The sequence below is a fragment of the Pelodiscus sinensis genome, chromosome 22 (assembly GCF_052426305.1).
Source record: "Pelodiscus sinensis isolate ZL-2025 chromosome 22, ASM5242630v1, whole genome shotgun sequence".
NCBI lineage: Eukaryota > Metazoa > Chordata > Testudines > Trionychidae > Pelodiscus > Pelodiscus sinensis.
In genome coordinates, this window is record NC_143073.1 from 6,807,767 (window position 1) to 6,834,164 (window position 26,398).

The window sequence follows — 26,398 nt, forward strand, 5'->3', positions numbered from 1 at the left end:
TTTCTCTGTGAAATGTATTTGTCCTGGTCCTGCTCCCCATCTTGCACCGTCTATCACGGCCAGGATTTTTAACGAAACTAATGCTGCCACACCATGTTCGTGCCTCTTGGGAACAAAATTCTGCAGCTGGAGTCAAAGTGCCGATTCCGCCAGTGATGCGGGAGGCAGAATACAATCCAACGCTTTCTTCCAGAGCTGGATCAGCTCTGCGGGGCTCCAGCGATCCGTCTCCAGCTACAGCCAATCTCTGCTGCTTCCGACAAAGGCAGGAAAAAAAAACCTAACCTCCAAAGACATCTGGCCCAAATTCCTTCCTGATCCCTGCAGGCCACCAGCAGAAGCCCTGAAACATGAGAGTGCCCATTTGCACATCCTCATTGCATGCTGGGGAAAGCTCGGCAGGTTTAAGAGGAGCTGCACTGCACCTGTTCTATGGAGTCCCTATGGCCCATTGTGTGCCTGGCTGATACATTAGTGCCATTCAGGGTAACCCAAATGTTGAGTTCCTGCTTCCTTGGTGCACACTGAGCTAAGGTGAAAAGGACTCTAACTCCCTCTCCTATCCTGGCTGTGCAGGTGAAAAAACTTGTTTTCATCCTTAAAGCTAACCGGGACTGATCTGAGAGAAACCAACACTGATTCTGGTTTTAAATCCACAGGGTACGTCTACACAGTGATTAACCCCCGAGAGTCAGCTGACTCAGGCTTGTGGGGCTTGGACGGCAAAGCTGTAAAATTAGTGTAGACGTTCAGGCTGGAGAGATCTGCCCCCCATCTAACAGGCCAGAGAACGCCTGTCCTGACCCCAATATCTCACACCCTCCTACGGCCATGTTTCTAACTGAAACAGCATTCACCTAAAAATGCTGTGCACGCAAAGTCCTCCAGTTAAGCTGGCCTAGCCTTAAAAGCCCCCAGTGCTTATACCAATGCATCCATTGAAGCTGGGTCTATTTACAAAGCCCTGGCGGCAAACACCCTCCCCAACCACTGTCTTTTGGGGTTTTCCTTTAAAGGGCCGGGGGGAAGAGGTAGTCACAGAACTATGCAGCGCTACTGCCCCCTACTGGCGCCGGGCTCTGCTGCTGCACATCTCCGGCTGGTGTCACCGCTGTGTGTCCTGGGAGCCATTCCAGCTGTGATCCAGTCTAGAGGAGAGAAGACATAAAGGCAGTGAGCTGTCCACTGGCCCAGATTTTGTCCTCTGCTCGAGCTGGCAGGCCGGGGGAGAATTCCCACTGTGTACCTTAGAGAGCCCACAGAGGGGGGCCAGAGCCCTCCATGTTTGCCCCCTCTGGCTTTGCCTACACCCACGTTATTTTGCACAGGGGTGACGTGCACCAGCACGTGCATCTACACGTCTGGTCTGAACTGGAGCAGTTACACCAGCACGAGGCTCCCCCCGGGTTCACGCTGGAAGCCAGGACGACAGGGTGCCATTCATCGCTCGCTTCCCTTCCCTGGAGGTAATCACACTGACCTACCTAGGGGTGAAGGGTTAAGAGCCCCTCCGGGGGGGGGGGGCGACACAGGCAAACAATTCAGGAGCAGGAACAAAAAGGGGAAGGTGAGGGAGGGAGGGGGATTTCAGAGGCTTCCACTTTAGCCCTCATTCCCCTGGAGGCAGGGGGCTCCAGACTCCCCCAGCCCAGCTGAACTCGCCGCCCCCCACAACCAGCCTGAGGGGTACCGGGGATCAACTCACTGTCGGATGCAGTCGGGGATCTGCACTTGCTCAAGAGGAATGTGCTGAGACAGCTCCCACAGGCTGTCCATGAACTGCACTTTCCTGCCAAACTTGGAGCTGGGAGTGAAGGGAGAGGGTAATTTATTCAGGTTACCAGAGTGGTTGATTTCTCATCAAGGCACCTCACAGGGTGCCGAACTGACAGCCCTCCCGTCTGCTCTGTTCTACCCAGGTTCCTGACCTGCCCCTGGCACCTTCCGCTAACTCGTTAAGCAACACGATTACTGGCCACAAAGCAGCCACCGCATGGATAGCACTGTGGTGTGCCTCCCGCGTCCCCATGCACAGCGCCTGGCCAGTGTCCCGTCTCCGGCTGCAGCCAATCTCCGTTGCTTCAGAGGAAGGCAGGAAAACCCCCTAACCTCAGAATACAACCGGCCCAAATTCCTTCCTGATCCCTGCAGGCCACCAGCTGAAGCCCTGAAACATGAGCGTCCCCATTTGCACATGCCGGGGAAAGGGCCGTAGGTTTAGGGGAATCTACAGTGCACACCTTCTATGGAGTCCCTACAGCCCATTACATCCGTGGCCTCTCAGCTGACATGGCTGATACATTTGTGCCATTCAGGACAGACCAAGTGTTGAACCCTGCCAGCTGATTGCACGCAGGCCCACAAACAGCCGGTCGATCCCAAGCTGGATCGGAACCAGCGATCTGTTGGCAAAAGGTGCGCGGGTGTGGTGCAAATGGGCGTAAACTAATGGAGCTATGCAGGCAAGGATCTGACCCTTGTGTCCCCAACTCCTTGTGAGCCAGCCAGTACTTTTGTGCAGCATAGCTACTGTTTCACACGTGAAAGGCTTTTCCGTGCAACAGTGCGTTATAGCGGAGAGAACACTACAGTACAGGTTAAATGCCCCTTCGCAGCATTGCTAACCCAATGGACCAGGAAAGCTTTCAGCAGGAGACTGCAGCAAAAGCCTGTAAAGACCTTTTTCTGTGGGTTTTCTGTGATTAATTCGCACTTGGGCTATGTCTACACTACGGCTGTGTCTACATTGGCAAGACACACTACAGCTGTGTCTACATTGCCTGTCTACGCTGGCCACGAGTATTTGTGCAAGAACACTGACGTTGTAATGTACAAAATCAGTGCTTCTTGCGCAAATACTCTGATGCTCCCGCTCAGGGATAAGCCCTCTTGTGCAAGTATTCTTGTGCAAGAGGCCAGTGTAGACAGCAACGTTAATTTCTTGTGCAAGAAAGCCCGATGGCTAAAATGGCCATCGGAGCTTTCTTGCGCAAGAGAGCATCTACACTGGCATGGAATATAAAGCACATCTTTTGCGCAAAAGCACATGCCAGTGTAGATGCTCTCTTGCGCAAATACTTTTAACGGAAAAACTTCTGTTAAAAGTATTTGCGCAAAATCATGCCAGTCTAGCCGCAGCCTACATGTTTTGCCGGAAGAGGCAATGCAAATGAAGCGCGGATTAGCATTTTCTCACACTTCATTTGCATAAACTCTTCGGATCCGTTTTTGCGCAAGAGGTTTTTGCGTGAAAACAAGCAGTGTGGACATTTCCTTTTTGAGCAAAACCCCCTTTTTGCGCACGATCCTTATGCCTCTTCATTATGCTAACGAAGTGCAAGAAAATGCTAATCTGCGCTTCATTCGCATTGCCTCTTCCGACAAAACCCGTAGTGTAGACATAGCCTGGGTGCAAGATCAGGACTCGTGCGTGCACACGGCTGAAGTGGAACTTTTGAAACGGACTAGTATTTTGCCGCGTTAATGTCATGTAGCTAAAAGGGTGTTACAAGGAGGAGGGAGAAAAATTGTTCTCCTTGGCCTCTGATGATAGGACAAGAAGCAATGGGCTTAAATTGCAGCAAGGGAGGTTTAGGTGGGACATTAGGGGAATTTTCTTAACTGTCAGGGTGGTTAAGCACTGGAATAAATTGCCTAGGGAGGTTGTGGAATATCCATCCTTGGAGAATTTTAAGAGCAAGTTAGACAGACACCTGTCAGGGATGATCAGATGGTGCTTGGTCCTGTCGTGAGGGGACTGGACTTACTAACCTCTCAAGGTTACTTCCAGTTCTATGATTCTGTCTGTCTCTGAGGGACCCACTAGACACCCCTGAAAGGGGCTCAATTTTCAGAGGGTTAGGACAGTCACAAGTCAGGCCTTAAAGAAATCATGAGTTTTTTTTTTTCTTTTTAAAAATTCTTTTTTTCTGTTGTCTGGTCTTTTAGACTTTTCTATCCACTGGGTCACATACCAGGGTTTTCTCTGCGACCAGGAGGGCTGGAAATACCCTTCTTTTTTAAAAAAAGCCAAGATTCTCCTGTAATCACTTGTATCTGGGAGCTGGGGTTTTAAGTCAGGAATAAAACCTGGAGAGAGTTGGCAGCATTGCTGGTGCTTGGGGCTGTCTGCAAAAACCAGATTCCTTGGGGATATCTCCAATTGGCCCCTGAATCACAAAACCATTGGTTCAAATTCTTGCAGCTATGTCAGCGTGCTGGTGCACGGATCCCTCTCTAGCACCATGGGGATGCAGATATCCGCGGTTCATTTTTTACGCATGCGGATGCGGATGCGGATACAAAGTGTGTAGCTAGAACCCTGAATATTTGTGGATATCCTTTTATAGCTACGAGGATCATGTTTGCAGATGTGGATACACAGTTCGTATCTGTACAGGGCACTACCTGTAACTGACTCACAGCTGTTTGCCCAGCAATCTCAGCTGTGTGCAATCTAGCTGTTGTTCTGGCGGGACTGTGATACAAACTGGTACCTTTAACAGACACAACTCTGCCCTCTGCTGAGCAACACGTGTCCAGCTGCCTTGTGCCTACGGGTGCCCATATTTGTTGACCAGTCTGATTTAGGGGTTTAGCGCTTCCCCAGACCACAGAGCTGCTGCCAAGGGGGAGAGGGAATGGCTGTGCCCTACAAGTATAGGTGTGATGTTTTTGCTAATTCCAGGTAAAGCTTTAGCTGGCAGGGGAAATCCAAATCTTTACCTCGTGCCCATTGCCACCATATTCGGACACCTAAGGCATGCAAAAAAATCTGGGGCTAGAATCTTACCCTGCACCCATCACCATGGTGTCTGGTCGCATAGAGGATGCTGGCAGAGTGCATCCAAGAAATCTGAGCTAGAACCTTGCTCCCTGCTGCCCTATTCCATGCACCCGTGTCGCTAGCAGCCCCACTCTCTGGCATGCAGAGCCCTGGCCTGCTGCACTAGCAGCTGCCCGGAGTCCCAGACTCAAGGAGGAAATGTTGCTGAAAGGGTGAGAAAAACCCTCTGCAAGGGACAGCCTGCGGGGGAAGGGAGTTATAGCGGGTGGATGGATACTGCAGGCTGGGTAGTTGCCAAACCCCTTGCACGTGCATGTGTACCACACACACACACACACACACACACACACACACACCCCTTTGTTGGTAGCCTCCTCTCACAGGCCAAGTAAAGAGTCCAGCTCACACTACCTGAGGAAGGGGCGGATAACAGCCATCAGCGCCTTGATGTACCAAGTGGGGTGGACAATAATCATGGCCTTCAGGTTCTTCCGGAGCCTGAAACAATGCAAAGCAGACAGGCCACAATGTATCAATTAGCCAGTGGAACTCTCTGCCACAAGCTGTCTCTGAAGCCAAGAGTTCAGCACCATTGACAGCAGGGTCAGACGTTGATCCAGCCAATCAGTCTCCCATGCTCCAGTGGTCAGTGCCGAGGCTGGTGTTGAAGATGGCGAAGGGGGGCCTTTGAAAATCTGAAATCCAGGAGTTTGGAAGGGCTTTGAACCCCCCCTCTTCCTAGCACGATCCAATGGCTAACTACTGGAGGCCAGGAGGAGGTTTCTGGATGTGCCCCAGGTCCAAAGCAGGGCTTCTGACGTCCTGGAGCCTTTTCTTTTAAAGATAGCAAAACGCTTGGTCCACATGGAGAAACTGACCAGGGTAGCTCCCCATATCGGCACTCTATTCTGGAATAAAAGTCACTTTGTTCTGGAATAAATCCTATGCTCCCAAAACCAAGAGGCTGGGAGCTGGCACGCCAGAGAGAGCCACAGGGGCTGCCCTCCATCCAGCAGCCTCATTAGAGAACCCTCCTTTATATTCACCACCACCCGTCATGGTCCCTTTTCCTGCTCCCTCCAGGGGAGGCTGCAGTTTCCATCCTCAGCCCGGCGGGGATTTTCACTTATGGTCCAGCCTGTATCAGTGTCAGCTTCACCGGCTTTCACGCTGTGAGAATCAGGTAGGAAGCGGCTGGTTTCCTATTTCCAATGGCGCAGGGACGGAGATTCTGGCTAGGTTTCAGGGGGAGGGAGGTCTAGGGATTAAGAGTGGGGTGGTCGGGATGGGAATTAGATCTGTGTTCTGTGCCCAGCTCTTCTGTGAATTTCTGATGTATTCCTGGCTCACCAGAGGGGAGTGGAAGGGGGACAGGGGCTAACAGCAGAGAGAGAGCTCCCCCTTCATGAGCTGGACAAGCAGCGTTACTCCCGGTGTTTCGGTCCCCTGCCATAGCTCACCGCCTGTTAATGGTCTGGTAGCATTGCTTTATCCAACTGAAGGACGGGACCTGGCTGCGGAGCGTGGCACCATTCAGACACACCAGTATGTAGCTTTCTGCCACCATCACCTCCAGCGTCCCGATGATATACCTGCCAGGAGAGCAGAAAGGAGGTCCAGCGATGCAGCCTGGAACCAGCCCTCGGTGAGACACAAAAAGTGACTGCACACTGCAGTTGTGGGTTCAGCTTCACATCACCCCAGCAGCAAGGTGAATTGTCTTATCCCCTACCCCTTTTTCACAGGTGGGGGAAACGGAGGCACAGAGCCAGGCTGTGCGCAGCTCAAGGTTACACAAGGAGTCAAGAAAAGAACCCCAGGAGTCCTGCCTCCCTGTCACTTGTGCTAACCAATAGGCCATACTCCCCACCCAGAGCTGGACAAAGAACCCAAGAGTGCTGACTCCCACCCTCTCTCCCCTCACCACTAGACATTACTGTCCTCCCAAATCAGGGACTAAAATCCATGAGTCATGACACCCAATTACCTGCACAAACCACAGCCCAGAGCAAGGAACAGAATCTAGCGGTCCAAGCGCCTGAGCTCCTTCCTGTAACTACTAGGCCTCACTCCCTGTCCAGAGGTAGACATAGAACTCAGGAGTCCTGGGGTACGTCTACACTACATGCCTGTGTCGGCAGAGGCATGTAGATTTGTTTGTTCAGCAAAGGTAAATGAAGCTGCGATTTAAATGATCACGGCTTCATTTACATTTACATGGCTGCCGCGCTGAGCCAACAAACAGCTGATCAGCTGTTTGTCGGCTCGCGCGTTAGTCTGGACGTTCCCCCTGTCAACATCAAAGCCCTTTGTCGGCAGCCCCGGTAAACCTCATTCCACGAGGAATAACGGGGCTGCCGACAAAGGGCTTTGATGGCGACAGGGGGAACGTCCAGACTAGCGACGAGCCGACAAACATCTAATCAGCTGTTTGTCAGCTCAGCGCGGCAGCCATGTAAGTGTAAATGAAGCCGCGATCATTTAAATCGCGGCTTCATTTGCCTTTGCTGATCTGTCTAATCTACATGCCTCTGCCGACAGAGGCATGTAGTCTAGACACAGCCCTGGTGCCTAATAGTCAGCACTGACTACTAACCCATATTCTATCCCAGGCATTTATCCCTTCCTGCACCAGCGGCTTCTGTCCTGACCAGTGCAGGGACAGTCCTAACAGATGGTCTGGGAATAGAAGAAACGTGCGAGTGAGTTCAGGAGGGGAACGGCCAATGTTCCCCGTGACGGTGCTGCCAGTAGCCAGGCAGGGCTGGGGAGGAGACTGCGACGTGAGAAAGGGGTTTGTTTTAAAGGGGGGGAGGTTGGCGCTTCAAAGGGTCAATTTACCAGGGGCAGAGAAACGGGAGGTTCCAAGGATCCTGGGGCAAAGGAGCCCGCCCCCGCTTCGCCCCCGTGGACCGCAGGCCGACTCAGGGATGTATCCGTACCTTCTGCTCTCAGCATCAGGGCCCCACTCTCCAGTTACTCTGCCCCTGAACTCAGGGTTGGGGGGGGGGGGGGGTTAAGCTGCCTTTGAGCTTCTCCCTCTATCATTTTGGGGCTCACGAGTAAGTTACAGGAGCTCTGGGGATTGTACCACAAGCAGGAGGAGTTCCCATCACAGTCTGCTCTTTTCCCATTGTCACTTTCCACTGGAGGGGTCCCAGAGCCACCCCTAGCCCCCCGCCCTCTCCCCGGCTATTCTCCGTGGGGCTCGATCCCCAGCCAGCAGGGGGCAGCGCGCTCACCGGAACAGGTGCTCCATGATGTACTGGTAGTCCGGCACAGTGCTGTGGGGCAGGTAGCAGGAGGCAAAGAGGATGATGGCGGTGAGGCCTTCTCCGTAGTATCCTGGAGCGGCAGAGCAAAGGGAGTGGGTCCAACCAGCCCATGTACCCCTCCCCCCCCCCCGCCTCTTACACCATGGCCCACTTGTTCTCCCCCATGGGGGAGCTTTGGGATTTGCCCAGATCAGGTCTATTTGGCGGCTTTGCTCAGCCCCAGACCCAGCACAGATGGAGTTGCCATGGCGATCCATGGTGCTCTGGGGGCCACAGGCTGGGGGAAGTGGGTTTGTTCCGGCAGGCTCAGATACCGGGGTCCTGTAGGGCTGCGGTTGTGGATTTCTTGGGGCAGAAGCCTCCTCTGATTGGCCGCACTTGCTACAACTGGTAAAGTGCCTGCGTTACTGACGGGCAGCATGTAAATCATCGCTCGGGGACCCCGTCCCCGCCCAGAGCCGGGAATGGAACCCAGGAGTCCTGTCTCCCAGCGCCCTCCCGCTCTAACCACTAGGCACGATTCCCCTCCGAGAGTCAGAAAAAGAACCCAGGAAGCCTGCTGCCTCCCATTCTGAGCACGCGGTCCCAGGCTACGACTTCTCGTTACCCCCGTGGGAGAGGACCCTCTTGTAGGGCTCGACCACACTCAGATCCACTTTCTGTTCCTGCTCGTCCGTCAGGAAGATCCTCCACTTCCGTCCGTCCTTGTCCTCGACATCCACCATGCGCCCCTCACTGAGCTTCTCCTCGAGCAGGCTGCTGTCCAGGCGCCGGGCTCTGGGCAGGTCATCTGCGGGCGGGAGGGAGGGGAATGAGGGGTAGCAGGAAAGGCTTCTTGGCTGTAAGTGCTGCGTAACTAGAGAGTGCCGGGGGCCCATGAAAGGGGGGTCAATGGGTGTGGGGGAACCAGGCCAGGGAAAGAAGAATTACAGTCCCCAAGTGACCCCAGTTTTCTCCCAAATCTTCCCTCACAGCCCAACTCTCCCGGAACCTTCTAGCCAAACCACAACCAACCATCCCCGGCCGCAAGTCTCTCACCCCCAACTCCTCCAACCAAACCCCAACCCCTGCTCCACATTCAACCTCTCGACCTCCCAGCCCCTCCACATCCCAACCCCTCATCCCACCAACCAACCCTCGGCTCCCCAACCCCTCCCCTCAACCAACCAACGCTCAACCCACCCCTTGACCCCACCCCCACCCTCTCACCCACAACCAGCCCTCCCCTCAACCAATCCCGTACCCACCCTCTCCGACCTCCAACCAACCCTTCCACTCCACCCTCCAACCAACCCTTCACCATTACCAACCTAACCCGCAACCCCACCCCCAATTCCTCACCCCAACCATCCCCTCGCCACAGCCAACCAACCCCTCACTCCCCAACCAACTCAACCAACCCCTCACCGCTACCAACCCAACCCGCAACCCCACCTCCAGTTCCTCACCACAACCAACTAACCCCTCAATCTCAAACCCTCTCCTCAACCAACCAAGCCCTCAACCCCTCCCTTTCCCCTTCACCTCCCCAACCAACACTCAACCCACCCCTTGACCCCACTCCTACCCTCTCACACCTCCAACCAACCCTTCAACTCCACCCACCAACCCCTCACCCTCCAACCAGCCTCTGACCACTACCAACCCAACCCACAACCCCACCCCCGGTTCCTCACTCCAACCAACCAACCCCTCGCTCCCCAACCAACTCAACCAACCCCTCACCGCTACCAGCCCAACCCTCAACCCTACCCCCAGTTCCTCATCCCAACCATCCCCTCACTCCAACCAACCAACCCCTCACTCCCCAACCAACTCAACCAACCCCTCACCACACCCACCCACCCACCCGCCACTCAGTCCCATCCAAACCTCTGCCCCAACCCCCAGCCAATAACTGAACCTTCCCCTCAAATCGCCAACCAACCCCCTCCCCTCCCTTTAATCCCGGGGCGGGGAACCTAAGGCCTGGGGACCAGATGTGGCCCCCAGCTTGCCTGGATCCGGCCCCGGAGGCTCAGCTCCCCCCAGCACTGGGGAGTCCGCGTTGGCGCTCCAGTTTGCTGCTGCCGCCCCACAGAACCCGCTAGCCTGGGCCTCACGAGGCTCTGGTGTGTGAGGGGAATGTGGGGAGCGTCTTTCTCCTCCTCGGTTGGGGGCCACGTCAGTGAGCGGTGGGGAGGGTTGCCCTCTCACTTGTGTGCAGCCCCCAACTGATTTTTCCGTGGGTCGGCGGCCCCCTGACCCAAAAGAAGGATCCTCGTCCCTGCTTTAATGCCACTCCCAGAGCCATCCTCCTTCCCTCCGCCCCAACCTCCCCAAACGCAACTTCCTTGGAACCGTTCCCTCAGCCAGTCCCACCCGCCCCCCAAGCCCTCGCCCTGCCCGTCACCTCTGCTGAACCTGACCCACCACCTCAGCTTTGTCTAAGGCCCCCACTGTTACAAGCCCCAGCCAGGCCTGTTTCCCACCCACCCCTACCCCAAAGCCCAGCCCAGCCTCAAGCGCATCCTCTCTCCGGCCCCACCTTCCCACTCAAAGTCATGGCCCCCCTCGGGCCCGTCCAGCAGCTCGCTCTCGGACGGGGTCTCCAGCTCGTCCACGTTGATGTCCAGGCTGCCGTCTGGCGTGCCCTCCGGATAGGTGCCTGACAGCACCGAGCCCTCGGCCCGGTCCAAAGACAGGCTGAGATTCGGCGCCGGCAGGCGTTTCTTCATGTGCCGCTTCCCGCACAGCTCCAGGGTGTTGGGGGCAACTGGGGGGGCAGAGGGGGAGAGAGGAAGGGAGGAGGATAAAGAGAAATGAGCGCAAGCGAAAAGCGACAGGGAACGGGAAAGAGAAAGGGGAGGGAAGGAAAACGGCACGGCCAGTCAGCTCTGCTGCTCCTGCACCCGCTGCTGGACAGGGGTCTGGTCGAGAAAACCTCCCCACCCAGGCCAGCTGTGCCCTGGCGCATTTGGGGGCTGGGGATCTGAGGCGGGGGGACATAGCCTCCCCACGGAGGCCCCTGCCCTGCAACACCCCCAGCACGCTCGTATTCAGAGCCTTCCCAGCTGGTTCTCTTGGTGCTGGGGTCTGACCCTCCTGTCGGCGAAGCTTGCTGCCTTCCCACCTGCCCCACCCAGGCGTGACCTTACCTGGGCTGGGCTCGTCGCCGGAGTCTTCGAGGTCCTCCTCAGAGACCTCCTCTGGGAGAGGCCTGGAAGAGAGGGAAGGCCGAGACAGTCATGGCAACGGGGCAGAGACGGCAGCCCGTCCGTGAAATCTCCCTGACGCAATTTAGCAAGGCAGAAAACCGGTCCCTGGTATCACCATGGTTGAGAGACCGTGGACTGGAGCATCCCTCCCACCTCTGCACCGCTATGGAGGAGACAGATGTTCTTGGAGCAGGGGGGAGCTAGGAGTCCTGGGTTCGAACCCCATCTCTGAGAAGGGAGCGTGATCCAATGGTTAGAGCTGGCTGGGGAGGTCAGGGCTCTTGGATTCTGTTCCTGGTTCCAGGACAGGTGTGGGGCCCGTTGGCTAGAGCTGGGGGTGGAGACTGTGCGCTCCAGCGAAGGTTATGTCATCACATTGTGCCTCAGTTTCCACACCTGTTAAATGGGAACAGTGGCACTGCCCTAGCTCCAGGGCTAGCCAGAGCGGACACAGCTGCTGAACAAGTGTCACACATTGGAGGCTCTGCTGCTGCAAACCTACCCTGCTGTGCCCCCGCTATTTTAGTCTTGGGCTGACCATGCTTAGCTCTGCCGAGTCCCCACCGTTTGTTATCCCTTGGCAGGAGTTTCAGCCAGAACAGATGCAGTGGTCTGTGGCCTGCGTGGTGGACCAGAACCAAGCCCATGGACTGAGGCCACTCACCTCATTTCACCCGAGGCTTTGAACCCCGGCCCCCAGAAGGCGTCATCCTGGCTCTCAACCCCCACCTCCTGCCATTCACAAGGCAGAGCCTTTCCTGTCCTCTCCCATCCCTCTCTCCTCCCCCCTGACACTGCCCACTGGGTGAACAGCAGAGCTCATCGGGCACCAGCTGCCGGTGGGAAGGCGCTGGGAAGACAATGCCTGCAGCTGTGTTTTGTGGGACGGATCCTGTCACAGACACCAGCCGTGCACTGCTCTGTGTGATCTCAGAGTGACTGTGCTGGGCGCTTTCTTCCTGGGGAGGAGGGGGAGGGCTACATGCCTTTCTGCCTCTTTTCTGGCCCACTGCTTGTGATTCATTTCGTCCCCAGCCTGGCAGGAAGGAATTATCAGACCCCGCTCTCTTTGTTCATCGATTCCCATTCTACAGGTGGGGAAACTGAGGCACAGAGCCAGGAAGCAAGTCTCCCTAATTGGCTGAGCTGGACCCACAACCCTGGAGTCCTGGTTCCCCATCCCCCTTTCTATCCACTAGATTAGAATCCAGGAGTCCTGAGACCACCTGGCAAGGTTGGGGGGGCCACGCTGCCTCTACCAGGCATGGGGCTTCTTGAAGGACGCCGGCTGGAAGGGGGCAGACTCATCAGATCGACACCCATTTCGGATTTTCTAGTCCCCCCTTAGCTACATCCACTCTCTGTCGGCCGCAGCCGAAACCACTGATCACTAAGGACGCCCCCTTCCTCACACGGCAGCTCCACTTCACTGCGGTGGTACCAGCCCTTTGGCTCCCCAAGGGGCAGTCTGTGTCACCTCCCTCTGCACCCGGGATGGGCACCTGAGGACACCCGAGGATCTCAGCCAGCACCCCGCTGCATCTCTCACCCTGGGAACTCCTCATCCTGCCACTCCTCCTTCAGCTCCATGTCCTGGATGGATACGGCTCCCTCCCCCTGCTCGGCCAGCTCCTGCTTCTCCGGCTCCGTCGGGTCCCTGCAATGCCAACAGAGCGTGGGCTGGAGGAACCGGGCTGGGCTAGTCGGTGGCTGGCCCAGAGAACGCGGCTGACAGGGCAACCCCAAGGGCGGCTCTATCCTAAGGGGTGGTGTGGCCTGCATTGGGATTGTGGCTTTCCCAGGGCCAGGCCCCCGGGCTGAGAATGGAGCCCGTCAGCAGGGCAAACCCAGCCGAGCTCCTAGGAACCAAGAGCCATTAGCACCTCCCATGTGGAATGAGTTTGCTGGGCCTCAGCCTGGTGTCCCAGGTGCCCTGCCCCAGCTGGCACTAACACTGGGCCCCCCCCTTTGGCAGCCTGGGCACAGAGCACCAGGAGGGAAAGGGTCCCCCCATCTTGCCCCAGGAGGGGGGCCCCCACAGGGCAGCACTGAGGTGTCCAGCCCTGCCACTAAGAGGCCTTCCCCAGGCTGTGGGTCTTTCCCCAGAGCCCTGGATGCCTGGGGCTCGCCCCCCATGTCACCTCCTGCCCAGAGGGATCAGCACCAAACCAGGCACCACCAGGGCCCCAGCACCGCTGGCCACTGCTCCCCACTCTGCCGCTGCTGCGGGCAGGGGGCACATGCCCATCCCTCAATGGGGCCCCCTCCGCCATGGGCTGGCCCCGCTCCGGGCTTGGTCTGGCACAGCCCAGTACATCCCTCGGAGGCGGAGTGACCAGACAGCAAGCGTGGAAACCAGGACGGGGGCAGGGCAGAATAGGTGCCCATATAAGAAAAGAATCCCAAATGTCAGGGCTGTCCCTATAAAATCAGGACATCTGGCCCCCCTGCCAGAGGGCACTTTCAGTGCCAGGCCAGGGAGGGCTCCTAGTCCACCTGGAGCAGGGACCTCGCCAGAAGAGAGAAATTGTCTCATGGCCACTGCCCCGACCCCAGGCACACAGATCCCCCCCGCATCCCGTCTACCCACCCAGCCCCAACTCCCTTCCCCCACCTCCTGCCACCGGGGCACTGCCTCCCCTCTCAGCTCATGTCCCTACCTCCCCACACATGCCTCCATCTCCCCCTCTTTCCCCTCCCCACCCCCACAGCTCCCACCAGCCCCATTGCCTGCCCCCCATCTCTGTCACTCAAGTCCTGCCTCCCCATCCATTCCCCTTGGCCCAGCCCCACCCCCCACTGCGGCCCCTCTGGTCCTGCCTCCCCATGGCCCAGTCCCCCCACCCCCGCTGCGCCTCAGGTCCTGCCTCCCCATGGCCCAGTCCCCCCACCCCCGCTGCGCCTCAGGTCCTGCCTCCCCATGGCCCAGTTCCCACCCCACCCCACTGTGCCTCAGAGCCTGCCTCCCCATGGCTCAGTCCCCCCACCCCCGCTGCGCCTCAGGTCCTGCCTCCCCATGGCCCAGTTCCCCTCTGCCTCGCTGCCCCTCCCATTCCCTGTCATCCAACACACACTTTGTTGCTATCCTGGAAGGGACTCATAAACCGGGTGGAAATGGTGCAGCAGAATAGGCACCATCTGACCCGCCGGCTCCCCTTCCTCGCCAGCGAGTGCCCCCAGGTAGCTCACCTGGGCTCTCCCAGGAGACTGACGCGGGCTCTGCGACCGGATCGCCCTCCCTCGAACCCCAGAGGCGGATGAGTTCTCCTGGAGAAAGAACATGGAGCCTGCAGCATGGTCACCATCCCCGCCTTCTGCCCACACACTCCCCCATAGCCGGACTTACACCCCACTGCAGCTGAGGAGGAGCCAAGACGCCCCCCAAGAGGCACCCACCCACCCTTTCCACGGCAGCCTGGCTGGCCGAGACCATGCTGCGCCCAGCTCCCGTCCCCGGTACACCTGTGTTGAAACATACACGGTAATCACGGTGTTTGACCACCCCTCTCCAGGGCTAGAACCCCCTGGGCCCATCACAGTCGCCAATTACCTCTTCACACTGCTCAGTTACAAAGGCATCCGGAGGGGCCCCCGCAGCTCGGGCCTGTGGCAGGGAAGGACGCGCTGGAGCAGCTTCTCAGAGCCAGCAGCTTCCCTTTTCTCCAGCCAGCTGACATCAGCCCTGTACCTGGCAGCACTCGCCGGCACGCCCAAGAAAATCAACCCAGCGCCACCCTAGCAAGCCCTGTCGTCTGGCGCAGGGCTGGTCCTGTTTACACAAGCCCAGCGAGCCACTCGGCGTCTCTAAGGAAACGTAAATCCGGCGAGCAAGGGAACTTAGGAAGTAGGGATCACTTGGTGCCTGCTTTGGGAGCGGGCGGTGGGGGCTAGGCCTCTTTCGTCAGCAGTAGGGACCCCATTAAAAATGGGGAGCGAAGGCAGATTGGCACTGGCAGGCAGGGAGAGATGAATCCGCTTCGCTTCCTTGCAAAGAGGCATCTGAATTAACTTACCACGGCTGGGACTTTTGGAGATGCTACATGGCCAGTCCCCCTCGCCTCTCGGCAGCATGTTGGTGCCTAGCACCCCCTAGTGTAACCTTGGGTGGGCTGGATTCACTGCCCTTCTCCAGTGTCCAAAAAAAACCCAAAACCCCACTCCCATAGAAGTACTGGAGACCTAGAGTCCAGCAAGGATTGCCCAGTGCCGGCCTCCCAACATTCAAGTCCCAAAAGAAACTGAATAAATGAATTTAATTAAATAACTTTATAAAAACTTATGAAGAAACAAACAATCTAATTCTTCCAACAGAACGCAGCTATTTTATAACCCACAGATAACGTCCACAATGACAGTAAACATACGTAAAGGGAAAACAAAAAGTAAAATGTGAACAGTTCAGTCCACACAAACACAACAAGAAAAGACCGAGAGGGCCCAAAAGCTTCGATTTAGTTCACCAAAGTCTCCGTTTGTGCCTCCGATCATCAAATCTGCACCATATGCTGAGTCTGAACCAACCCTCCACTTGCTCGTAGGAAATCCAGGTAGATTCTTCCTCTGCTGTGGATCACTGCTAGGCAGCCAGCTCACTGATTAACTAGTCCCTTAAGTCACAAGTAAACAGGCTTAAAGAGCCCTGTCACAAGAAAATACAAAACCGGAGAGTAACAAAATAGAATCATAGAATACTAGGACTGGAAGGGACCTTGAGAGGTCATCGAGTCCAGTCCCCTGCCCTCATGGCAGGACCAAATACTGTCTAGATCATCTCTGATAGACATTTATCTAACCTACTCTTAAATATCTCCAGAGATGGGGATTCCACAACCTCCCTGAGCAATTTATTCCAGTGTTTAGAAACAACTCTTTCCCCGTTGCTACATTTGCAGAGGCGCTGAAGAATCTCACTGAGAAAGTGAGCTAGAACAGTTGGGCTAAAATCAAAGCAGCATTGAAAGCAGACAATTAACACAGGAGAAGGTATTTTCCCTCCCAGATCTCCTTGCTCTAAGTAGCCTTGCCCATGAGCCCTGGTAGAGGGTTAACACCATCACTGCCTGCTGCAGAGTGAGGAATAACAATCTGCTCTCTGCGCCTGACTCAGTTTCTCCCAGCTCACACAGGCCTTAGAAAAGCTGCTGCCCTGCCTGCTGGCTCATGAAGTCTGACCCCAAAGTACCAAACCCAACTCCAGAAACGTCTGGGTGATGCGCTAAATCAGCCCAACACCACTCAACTCACTCCTACCTCCCCCACAGAGGTCTCTGAAAGAGATGGCTCCCTATTAGGTGCATGGGTTACAACAGCATCCCAGGAAAGCTTGCGACCGAGTGTGCTCCATCCAGCAAAAGGGCTGGACAGCACCATGTTTGGAGCAACACCCTGCAGCCAGGTCCCCAGCAAGTTTCCAACCCAGGCCTTGCAGAGTAAAAAGCAGGGACGTGGAGAAACCACTCCGGGGGAGCTGCTCTGGCCTGGACCAGCCAGTAGGGGGTGACAAAGAGGCACACGATGCTGGTCACCAGCCAGTAGGGGGTGACAAAGAGGCACACGATGCTGGTCACCAGCCAGTAGGGGGTGACAAAGAGGCACACAATGCTGGCCACCAGCCAGTAGGGGGTGACAAAGAGGCACACGATGCTGGCCACCAGCCAGTAGGGGGTGACAAAGAGGCACACGATGCTGGCCACCAGCCAGTAGGGGGTGACAAAGAGGCACACGATGCTGGCCACCAGCCAGTAGGGGGTGACAAAGAGGCACACGATGCTGGTCACCAGCCAGTAGGGGGTGACAAAGAGGCACACAATGCTGGCCACCAGCCAGTAGGGGGTGACAAAGAGGCACACGATGCTGGCCACCAGCCAGTAGGGGGTGACAAAGAGACACACGATGCTGGCCACCAGCCAGTAGGGGGTGACAAAGAGGCACACGATGCTGGCCACCAGCCGGTAGCGGCGGATGGAGACCCACCCTGCTTAGTTTGCTCTGCAAGATAAAAAGGCAGGAGCGTTACCGGGCGCTGAAAAGACTTGACGCCATAGTGAGACCTGCCTGATGGGGTGTGGGTGCGAGACACAGAACCATTGTGCCAGGTTCAGCTCCCCTCTTTGGGGGATGCAACAAAGCAAACTTGTCCTCTAAGACACACAGCAGATTGCCTTCCGGCTGGGTCACATTCCCAGCCATCTCTCCCCCTCGTGCCAGCTAAGAGGGCTAAAGTTAATGGTGGTACGGTGAAGGGGCATGGCCAATCGGCAGCGTGGTTTCATAGATAAGCCATGGGATTGATTTTCCCATCCAATGAAGTAGGTTCAGATGTAGTGAAGTGGGGGGTTCTAATCCCAGCTCTGATCAGCTGTGTGGCTTCAGGCAAACAGCGGCCCTTTTGTCCATCTGGTGTAATCAAGCTGTAAACTCTTCTATATGGGCAACACCCAACACTACGGAGCCTTGGCCGAGGCATTACAGTCATACAAAAAATCATCAAGCGTCGACAACTCTTGAAATACCGGGTCTTCTTAAAGCTTAAAGTACATTTCTAGCCTGGGCCTTGCAGATAAAAAACAGGACCCGAGCGTGACCCTAAATCAGCGATGGGCAATCAAAGCCAGTGCCTAACGAAAGCGAGTAGAGCAACAAAAATGATTAAAGGCCTAGAAAACAGGAGCTATCAGGGAAGACTGCAAGAATTGGGTTTGGTTACTTTAGAAAAGAGAAGACTGAGAGGAGACGTGAGAGCAGCTTTCAAGTAACTAAAAGGGTGGTGTTACAAGGAGGAGGGAGAAAAGTTGTTCTCCTTACCCTCTGAGGATAGGACAAGAAGCAATGGGATTATATTGCAGCCAGGGAGGAAAAACTTCCTCACTGCCAGGGTGGTTAAGCACCAGAATAAATTGCCTAGGGGGGGTTGTGGAATCTCCATCCTTGAAGATATTTCAGAGCAGGTTAGACAGACACCTGTCAGGGATGGTCTATGGTGCTTGGTCCCACCGTGAGGGCAGGGGACTGGACTTGATGCCTCTCGAGGTCCCTTCTAGTTCTAGGATTGTATGAATGTGCTGCTTCCTCTCAGTGGGTCACATGACCAGTGCTGGTGACCTGGGGTTCCACCTGTGGTCCACAACCCACCCCCCACCCCCCGCTTCCCTCACACCCTTCCTGTGCACCGGAGCCCCGCACTTCCTCCCAGCACTTTCAAAGCACAGTGAATCCGCTGGTTTGTGCTCCGTCCCCACTCCTCCCCCAACAAAACAGGTTTCTGTCCTAAAATCCTGACTGAACAAAATTAAAGTGGCTCCCGAAAACGTATCCGTGGATAACGGAAAATAATCCAAGCGTTTCCTTTCAATAAGGTCAAAGCACTTTGTCTGGACTCTACGGTTTTGACTTGTATATTATCTTATATCATCTTCTTTCTTCTTCTGGGCCAACGACACTTGTAAAACTCACGACTGTATGCCTGGCTGTGGTGTAAATGAACACTATCATTAACGTCCAAGTGAAAATGAAGCATTTGACATTTCAGCTCTTCCTGCCAATTTGCAATGCAAGAGCATTTTGAAAGGCACTTCCTGCTGAATAGACATGGAAAATTTCAGCTAGCTTCTCCTAGTGCTTTTTGTTAGGTTGGTCTCGTTCTCTTCATTTTACAGATGGGGGAAACTGAGGCACAGGGCAGGAAAGTGACTTGCCCAAGGTTACCCAGCAGGCCATTGGCAGAGCCAGGAAGAGAACAGAGGTTTCCTGACTCCCAACTCAGTACATTAACCATAAGACCGCCCCCGGGAGGGAATCCCAAGGATCAGCTTGGCCTTCCCACCACACTGCAGCGTGGGATGTTTCCTCACAGCGCTTTGCTCTGTCTGTCGGCAGGGTGCCAGGCATGCAGCCATGAACATGGACAACAGGAGGCAGAAAAACTGGTTTGACCAGTTTTCACTTCCAGCGACTTTTGCACGTGGACGGCACTTTTGTCACCAAACCTTCCCAGTGCAGCCATCTCAGTCACGGCATTCACAGTCAGTTTTCCAAGGAAAAATACTCTTTTTTTTTTTTACACCAAAATTGTATATAAAGAATCAAGGGGTTTGCTCTGGGGCTGGTTTTATTAAAATTTTCCTCAGAAGTCCACCAGATTTGTATCCACCATCGACCGGGTCACAGGCTGACTGGGTGAACGTCGCTGGGCGACTCCTTGCTTCTCATTATATCCCTGCTATCCTGCTTGTGTAACCGCCACCGGTCGGATTTGAACCTGGGACCTCAGTATTGGAGCCTCTACCCTTTGAGCTAAAAGCCAGCTGGCTCTCAGCCCAGGCTGTAGAGGTCTCTTGTTTTCAGCTGTTGCTGTGATCTAGGTGCCACGGCATGGGAGAGTGACCCACACTAGAGCTATATCTACACTGGTGCGATCTTGCGCCAGAGCTATGCAAATGAGACTAAGCGTGGAATATCGCCGAGCCTCATTTGCATATCTAATGAGCTGTCATTTTTGTGGAAGAGGTTCTTGCACAAGAAGGAGCATCTACACTGCCCCTTCTTGCGCAAGAAAAACCCTCTTGCGCAATGCCGTTACACTGATTATTTTCAGGAATAACGGCATTGCGCAAAAGGGTTTTTCTTGCGCAAGAAGGAGCAGTGTAGACAGCTCCTTCTTGTGCAAGAGTCTCTTCCGCAAAATGGCGGCTTATTCGATATGCAAACGAGGCTCGGCGATATTCCACGCTTAGCCTCATTTACATAGCTCTGGCGCAAGATCGCGCCAGTGTAGACAAAGCCTAGGTGTGTGGGTTAAACTTACGCTTGGCTCATGCCCAATTTCAGCACTGTTGCTCCGTGGACTACCGGTAACATTTAGCTCAATAGACACAGCACGGAGGGGCTGCGACAGATCTACATACACCCCCAGCACTGTAGCAGCGCCCTGCTGTCGAGGCAGTGAGGCTGGCAGAAGAACACCAACAGCAATGAAATACCCCCATGTGTCACTGGAGAAGCACCCGCACCAGTGGCAGGCAGCCCGACCCATTGGGGTTCTGTGTGTGGCTCTCAAGACATTTTGTTTACTGTCGCCCACACGCCCAGGGCTTCCAGAATGGGCTGGTCTCCGTCCAGGTGTTCTTTTCCCCTACCGGTATCACTAAAGTGACGCACGCATGAAGCAAGGGCAGGTGAAGGGTGGTGCAGGCTGATTGCGCCCAGCACGGACCGTGAGAGCCGGGCGCTCCCTCTGCAGCCAATCACAGCGCGGCTACCGTTCCATCAGCACCCCCCGCACAGTCTAGGTTCCAGGGCGCCGTGAGTAAAACCGCCCTGTCCGGGAGATCGTCTTGAAGGCGCCAATCTTGCAGCCCCACTGAGATGGAGGATGGCCATGCATGTAACCCACTCACTAGCATGGGCCGAAGCCCCGCCCCTTTTGCCCAAAGCCACACCCATTCCCCCGAGACCATGCCACTTCACCTTCCCCCGCCCCCAGCCAAGTCCCACTCAGCCCCAGATGAAAGATGGAGCTGCTGCATGGTGCGGCCCCAGCCCCTCCTGGGCAGTGGGGCAGCGTAGGCAAATTTGGGAAGGCAATGCCTACCGCCCATGCTCACTAGCTTAGGTTGCCCATCGCTGATCCACGCTACCACCCGTTCCCTGTTGCATCTAGTGAGCTTCCAGTAATGTAAGCCTCAGAGTCACTCCCTTCCTGCCCCTGCTGGCTGTGCTGGAAAGCTGGGCCGGATGAAGCCAGGGGGCTAACCAGGACAGAAGCAGTTTTGAGGGGCATGGGTAAAAAAAAGTCTGTTCTTGTAGAAGGGAGAAGAGGAGGCAGCAAAGTGGCATAAAGGGCCGGGGGGACCTTCCCCCTGCATCTCCCTGAGCAGAAGGACTTGTCTGCTGCCCCATCACATTCCTTCCCAGCGACGTGCGGCTGGCAGGCACATGCCCTGCTGCTCCAACCTGCCCTGGGCCCGGCGCTCCCAGACGGGCTGGGGCATGACTCAGTTAGCGGGACCCCGTGGGGCCAGAACGGTGTGGTGCCCACAGACGGGGTGAGGCCGCGGGACGGGTTCTAACATGGCTAGGGCTGTGGAGAGAGGGCGCTGCCCATGGTCAGAGGCAGCTCTCTGAAAGTGGGGGGATACCAGTGCCCGAAATGTGGCCCTGCCCCCTGAGGCCCAGTTCCTACATTGCCTCTTGCCCCCCCCCGACCCTGCCCCTGCTTACTCCTCTCCATCCCTTCTTCCCCCATCCCCACGACTGTCCCTGCCAATATGCAAAATACACCGCCATGTAGAAACTTGGGTATCAACTTGCCCCAAATGTTGTGGTGCCCTAGACAGCTGCATGCCATGTATGGGGCAGCTCCAGCACCAGGCCCCGTCTCCCAGCCAGCTCCCCTCTGTGGGCTGAATCCAGCAGCGCTGTCCCTAGTGGGGCGCGGGACTTGGGACACCCCCCTCTTCACCCCTGCTCCATCCCCATCCTGCCTATAGTCCATCCCTTCCCCCTTAGCCCCTGCCCCTGTTTTGTCCCTGGATTAGGTCTTACAGAACAATGGCCCCACTTAGGGTTGCCAGATGGTTTCTGAAAAAATACCAAAAAAAAAAAAACACACACACACCAGGAAAAAGTCTGTTGAGCTTTAAAAAAAAAAAAAAAAAAAAAAGTGGCCCTTTTAAGAACTCCTGATGTGGCTTTTTGGCCCCACCAGGCTGCCTGCGGCTGCCCACCATCTTGCCTCCCTGTGCCAGGCCAAACAGTTCCCCCGTAAGCACTAGGGTTGCCAGGCTGCCTCCATATTGAGCCAGACAGCCCGGGATTTTCGCCTCCTGGCTGGGAAAAAAATCATTTTAGGTGTCTGGTATTTTCTGATTTTTTTTACCGGACAGGAGATGAAAATACCGGACACCTGGCAACCCTAGACTTGATTTAACCCCCCAGGACCATTAGGAAGTCGTTCCAAGGATTCATGCCGCTCCCTGTTCAAAAGTGACGCCTTATTTCCGGTCTCCATTTGCCTAGCTTCAATTCCCAGCCCCTGCGGCTGGGGTTGTCCCTCCCACTGCTAGACTGAAGAACCTGTTGTTAAATATTTGTTCCCTGTGTAGGTACTTACAGACTGCGAGCCAATCACCCCTTCCCCCTCTCGTCAGTAAATCGAGCCCCTGGAGTCTCTCAGGACAAGGCAGGTTTGCCAGCCCTGTCAGCGTTCTCGGGGCTCTGCACCGAGCCTTTTTAATTCATCAGCCCCCTTGATTTGCGGGCACCAGAGCTGGACCCCGGCAGCCGTCACATCAGCGCCGGGCCCAGCGGTAAAATCCCCTCTCTGCGTCCCAGGATCGCACTGGCCCTTTGGCCACCGCGTCCCCTCCCCTCCCCCCGAGATTTGCACCAGGATGCTGCTTGCTTGTCGCCTTCATCCTTGTCTAGGGGCAAGTGCACCGTGTGGGGCGCTCACTCCTCTGCCCCTCCCCTCCCCAGGCAGGAGGCAGAGGCATGCATGCTGCGTGCTTTCCCTTGGCTCCCTGAGAGTGACCAGAAGGAGCACAACAGCAAGCTGTGTCCTCGTACCAATGGCTGGGAGGCTTCAGCCCTCCCCTCGCCCCGCTTCCTAAATGGCGCCCTGCAGGGGGCGCTCAGGGCTGGGGCAATTCCAGACCAATGAGGGGACATGCCCCTCCTGCAGCCTCCTTCTGCTGCAGAATGCCCCAACCAGCCGGCTCCTTGCTGGAGCGGCGCCCCGAGGGCGCATTGCCTTATGGTCACCTCTGCCTCTAAGAAGAAGCCTTATAGCAGTGTCTACCTACCTAGGTCTTAAAATAAGTCAATAGTATTACCATCCCCATTTTACAGGAGGGGAAACTGAGCACGGTGAGGCAAAGCAACTTGCCCAAGGTTATATAGCGGGCCAGTGGCAGAGCTAGGAAGAGAATGCTGGCTCCCCAAGTCCCAGTGGGTGCATCTAGACTACATTCCTCTTTCGAAAGAGGAATGCAAATGAGGGAAATAGAAAATGCAAATGAAGCGCAGATTCCCAGTGTGTGCTCTGTCCACTAGGCCACACTGCCTCGATGCTCAATACTTGGATGGGAAACCTCGAAAGAAAAGCCAGGCTGCTACCGGAAGCAGTGTCTGCAAATTTGCAGGATGCACTCTGCCCTTGTGAATCAGTGTGGACTTGATGGAGGTGTATGGGCTACAAAATCCCCCGTCAGGTGCAACGTCCAGCACTCTGGCTTAAAACCCAGCTCCCACAGAATCGCCTCCCATTTGGCAACGCTGCACCTGCCGTTGCAACAGGACAAGTTACAGACTCCTCGGGGAAGCACTTTACTGGCAGGCGGCACGTTGACTCTGAACCCTACTGCTGGTCACTAACTTTCGCTATTTCGTTCCTTCTCATTTTAAGGCGAGGGAGGGGATGAGGGAGGAGCACAGGCTTGTGGGCAGAGCTTCCAGTCCCACCACTTCCTCTCTCTTTGCCCTGCTCTCAGAGGAAAGAGGTGCAGAGACAAGGAGACATCCGCCCTCCTTTGTTCCACGGCAAGGGCTTTCTGCTCCACCCTCCTTCAAAGAAAACAAACAAGTCACGCAGTGGCTGGGGCAAGTCTCGGTATAATTCTCCAGTGATTCTGCCCTACTTCCCTTCTGAAGGTTAACATGGGCTCTCAAGTCTTTTCACCACCCTGGGAGCAGTAGCTGAGCCTGCTGCAACTCCCGAATACCCTGCTAACCCAAATCCATCGATTCTAAGCCCAGAAGGGACCCCACTGTGATCATCCAATGTAATGCCCTGCATAGTACAGACCAGAGACCTTCCCCAAAATAACGAGAGAGACCGTGAGGAGTGCCCAGTCTAACTTGACAAGGCAGCCCAAGGGAGGGCATGATTTCCAGAAATTGCTTGCACCCCTATTTGATCTGAACACCACAGGTAAAAAGTCCTGGAGCCCCTTGAAGTCACTGGAATGTTGCCTGTGATTTCAGCAAGAGCTGGATTTTGCCCACGCCCCTTCTGAGCATCTTAAATTGAGCTGTGGGAATCACTGATTTTTCAGGTCCCTGGCAAGTGCAAAAAAGCAGGAATTTTTTTTATTCAATCCAAACTCAAATTTTTTGGAAAATAAAAAAATTTTGTTTAAAGTTTCAAATCATAGGAATCGTTTCATTCATCTTGAAGTGGAACATTTTGTTTTAATTTTGTTTAACATTTTACATTTAAAACATCTAGGCTACGTCTACACTGGCATGATTTTCCGAAAATGCTTTTAACGGAAAAGTTTTCTGTTAAAAGCATTTTCAGAAAAGCGCGTCTAGATTGGCAGGATGCTTTTCCGCAAAAGCACTTTTTGCGGAAAAGCGTCCGTGGCCAATCTAGATGCGGTTTTCCGCAAAAAAGCCCCAAACGCCATTTTCGTGATCGGGGCTTTTTTGCGGAAAACACTACTGTGCTGTCTACACTGGCCCTTTTGCGCAAAAGTCTTTCGGAAAAAGGCTTTTGCCCGAACGGGAGCAGCATAGTATTTCTGCAAGAACACTGACAATCTTACATGAGATCATCAGTGTTTTGCAGAAATTCAAGCGGCCAGTGTAGACAGCTGGCAAGTTTTTCCGCAAAATCATCTGATTTTGCGGAAAAACTTGCCAGTCTAGACACAGCCCTACTGTATATTTGAGAGAGTCTGTCTGTCTGTCCGTATGTTGTTCAAGAACTCCTCCTAAGAGCTAGGACCACTAAATTCAGTATTCAGCTTCCTTGTATCATAACTTAAAGCCAGGTAAAGTTTTGGCTGTGCCAGGAAAATGGGATGTGCATGGAATGGAATTGCTTCTCATAAAATCATACAGGATTGGGCCCCACGTTCAGAAACTATCACTTTCTGAGATGGATTTGTCAGCCTGCCTGAAAGGCCAGGCTCAGTATGAGACAGTCAGTCAAGCCACAAAACACCCAGGGTAACACCCTGACTTTCCGGGTGCCTCTCTTAACACCCGCAAAAGATGTTTGCAGGTTCCACTGAGCACAGATAGGCACTACCAGAGACACACAGACTAGACTAGAGAGAATCCTGAAGCTGCCCATCTCATTGGCCTGGCCAGCAGACCGGGAACCTGAATTTCCCAAGCTAGATTCGAACAACATAGGATACTGCTGACCCCATTTACACTGGAGTGGAGTCGCTTCAGATCAGTGGCTCTCAATCTTTCCAGACTACTGGATCCCTTGCATGCCCCTAAGTTTTACCTCACTGAAAAATTACTCACAACACAACCAGACACACATGCACACAAAAGTCACACCACACTATTACTCAAAAATTGCTGATTTTTGCATGGTTATCCTGTAATTATAACATATATCAAACGCAATATCAATACCGTGGTTCCATCTCAGGGTATTGCACAGAGAGCAGTATAAACAACTCATTGGTGGTATGAAATTTTAGTTGTTACTAACTTTACCAGGGCTTTTTATGTAGCTTGTTGTAAAACTAGGCAAATACCTGGATGAGTTGATGTACCCCCTGGCAGACTTCTGCCTACCCCTCGTGGTTCATGTACCCCTGGTGAAGAATCACTGGTCTGGATTAACCAAGATCAGAATCCGCCCTGACTGGCATCGAAGCTCACCTTTGAGGCTGGAGTTTCTCACCATAGTCCACGTAGGAGCCCATTGTTCCAGCCCTCCCCAAAACGCAGAAGTTCGCTGGGTTTTCCCCCACTTCTTTGGAAGACAGATCCTCAGTGGATTTTCCTGGCTGTTCCTCCCTTCCTGCAGATCAGATCGCAGGACAACACCAGTTACCACCCAGACTGCTCATCCCAAACTGGTTTATCTGCATAAACACCTGACTCCACCTGGTGAGAATTTGCTGGGTCCTAGTGCCCATTTCTCTGCCCTGTGGACAAAGCCCTAAAGTGGCAGAAGTGTGTGTGTTTGGCTCAGGGCTGCCCGGGGGAGGGGGACAAGTGGGGCAATTTGCCCCAGGCCCTGCAGGGGCCCCCATGAGAATGTCTGAAGTCTGAGACAGGGAGTGCCAGGAAGCCCCCCCCCCCCGAAATTGCTTTCCCCCAGACCTCCTGAATCCTCTGGGCATCCCTGGTTTGGGTTGGGGGATGAGGAGTGAGGATGCTTCCTATTACCC

The 26,398-nt window shown here is 54.8% G+C and overlaps 1 protein-coding gene across 3 annotated transcripts; it reads right to left on the minus strand.

Moving 5' to 3' along the window:
* BNIPL (BCL2 interacting protein like) lies at positions 1-26,070 on the minus strand. 3 transcript variants are annotated; one of them, XM_075907292.2, is made up of 10 exons: positions 25,884-26,070; positions 12,808-12,915; positions 11,199-11,260; positions 10,589-10,816; positions 8,669-8,851; positions 8,029-8,131; positions 6,247-6,378; positions 5,198-5,284; positions 1,706-1,804; positions 1-1,148 (listed from the first exon to the last, which is right to left on the minus strand). In XM_075907292.2, exons 1-10 carry the CDS (start codon positions 25,925-25,927, stop codon positions 1,106-1,108), a joined length of 1,089 nt encoding a protein of 362 aa, XP_075763407.2. In that variant the 5' UTR covers positions 25,928-26,070; the 3' UTR covers positions 1-1,105. The 3 variants fall into 3 exon arrangements, with proteins under 3 accessions (XP_075763407.2, XP_075763408.2, XP_089628550.1); XM_075907293.2 differs by lacking the exon at positions 25,884-26,070 and adding an exon at positions 14,809-14,943; XM_089772424.1 differs by lacking the exon at positions 12,808-12,915.
* Between the last annotated feature and the right edge of the window lie 328 nt (positions 26,071-26,398).

Bases quoted from the DNA above. Each gene is read 5' to 3' on its own strand.
- BNIPL (XM_075907292.2), bottom strand. From the start codon at position 25,927: ATGGGCTCCTACGTGGACTATGGTGAGAAACTCCAGCCTCAAAG. The intron at 10,817-11,198 runs GTAAGGTCACGC...CTGCCCCCCCAG, and splicing joins CGGCGACGAGCCCAGCCCAG to TTGCCCCCAACACCCTGGAG. The intron at 5,285-6,246 runs GTGAGCTATGGC...GCATTGTTTCAG, and splicing joins TACCAGACCATTAACAGGCG to GCTCCGGAAGAACCTGAAGG.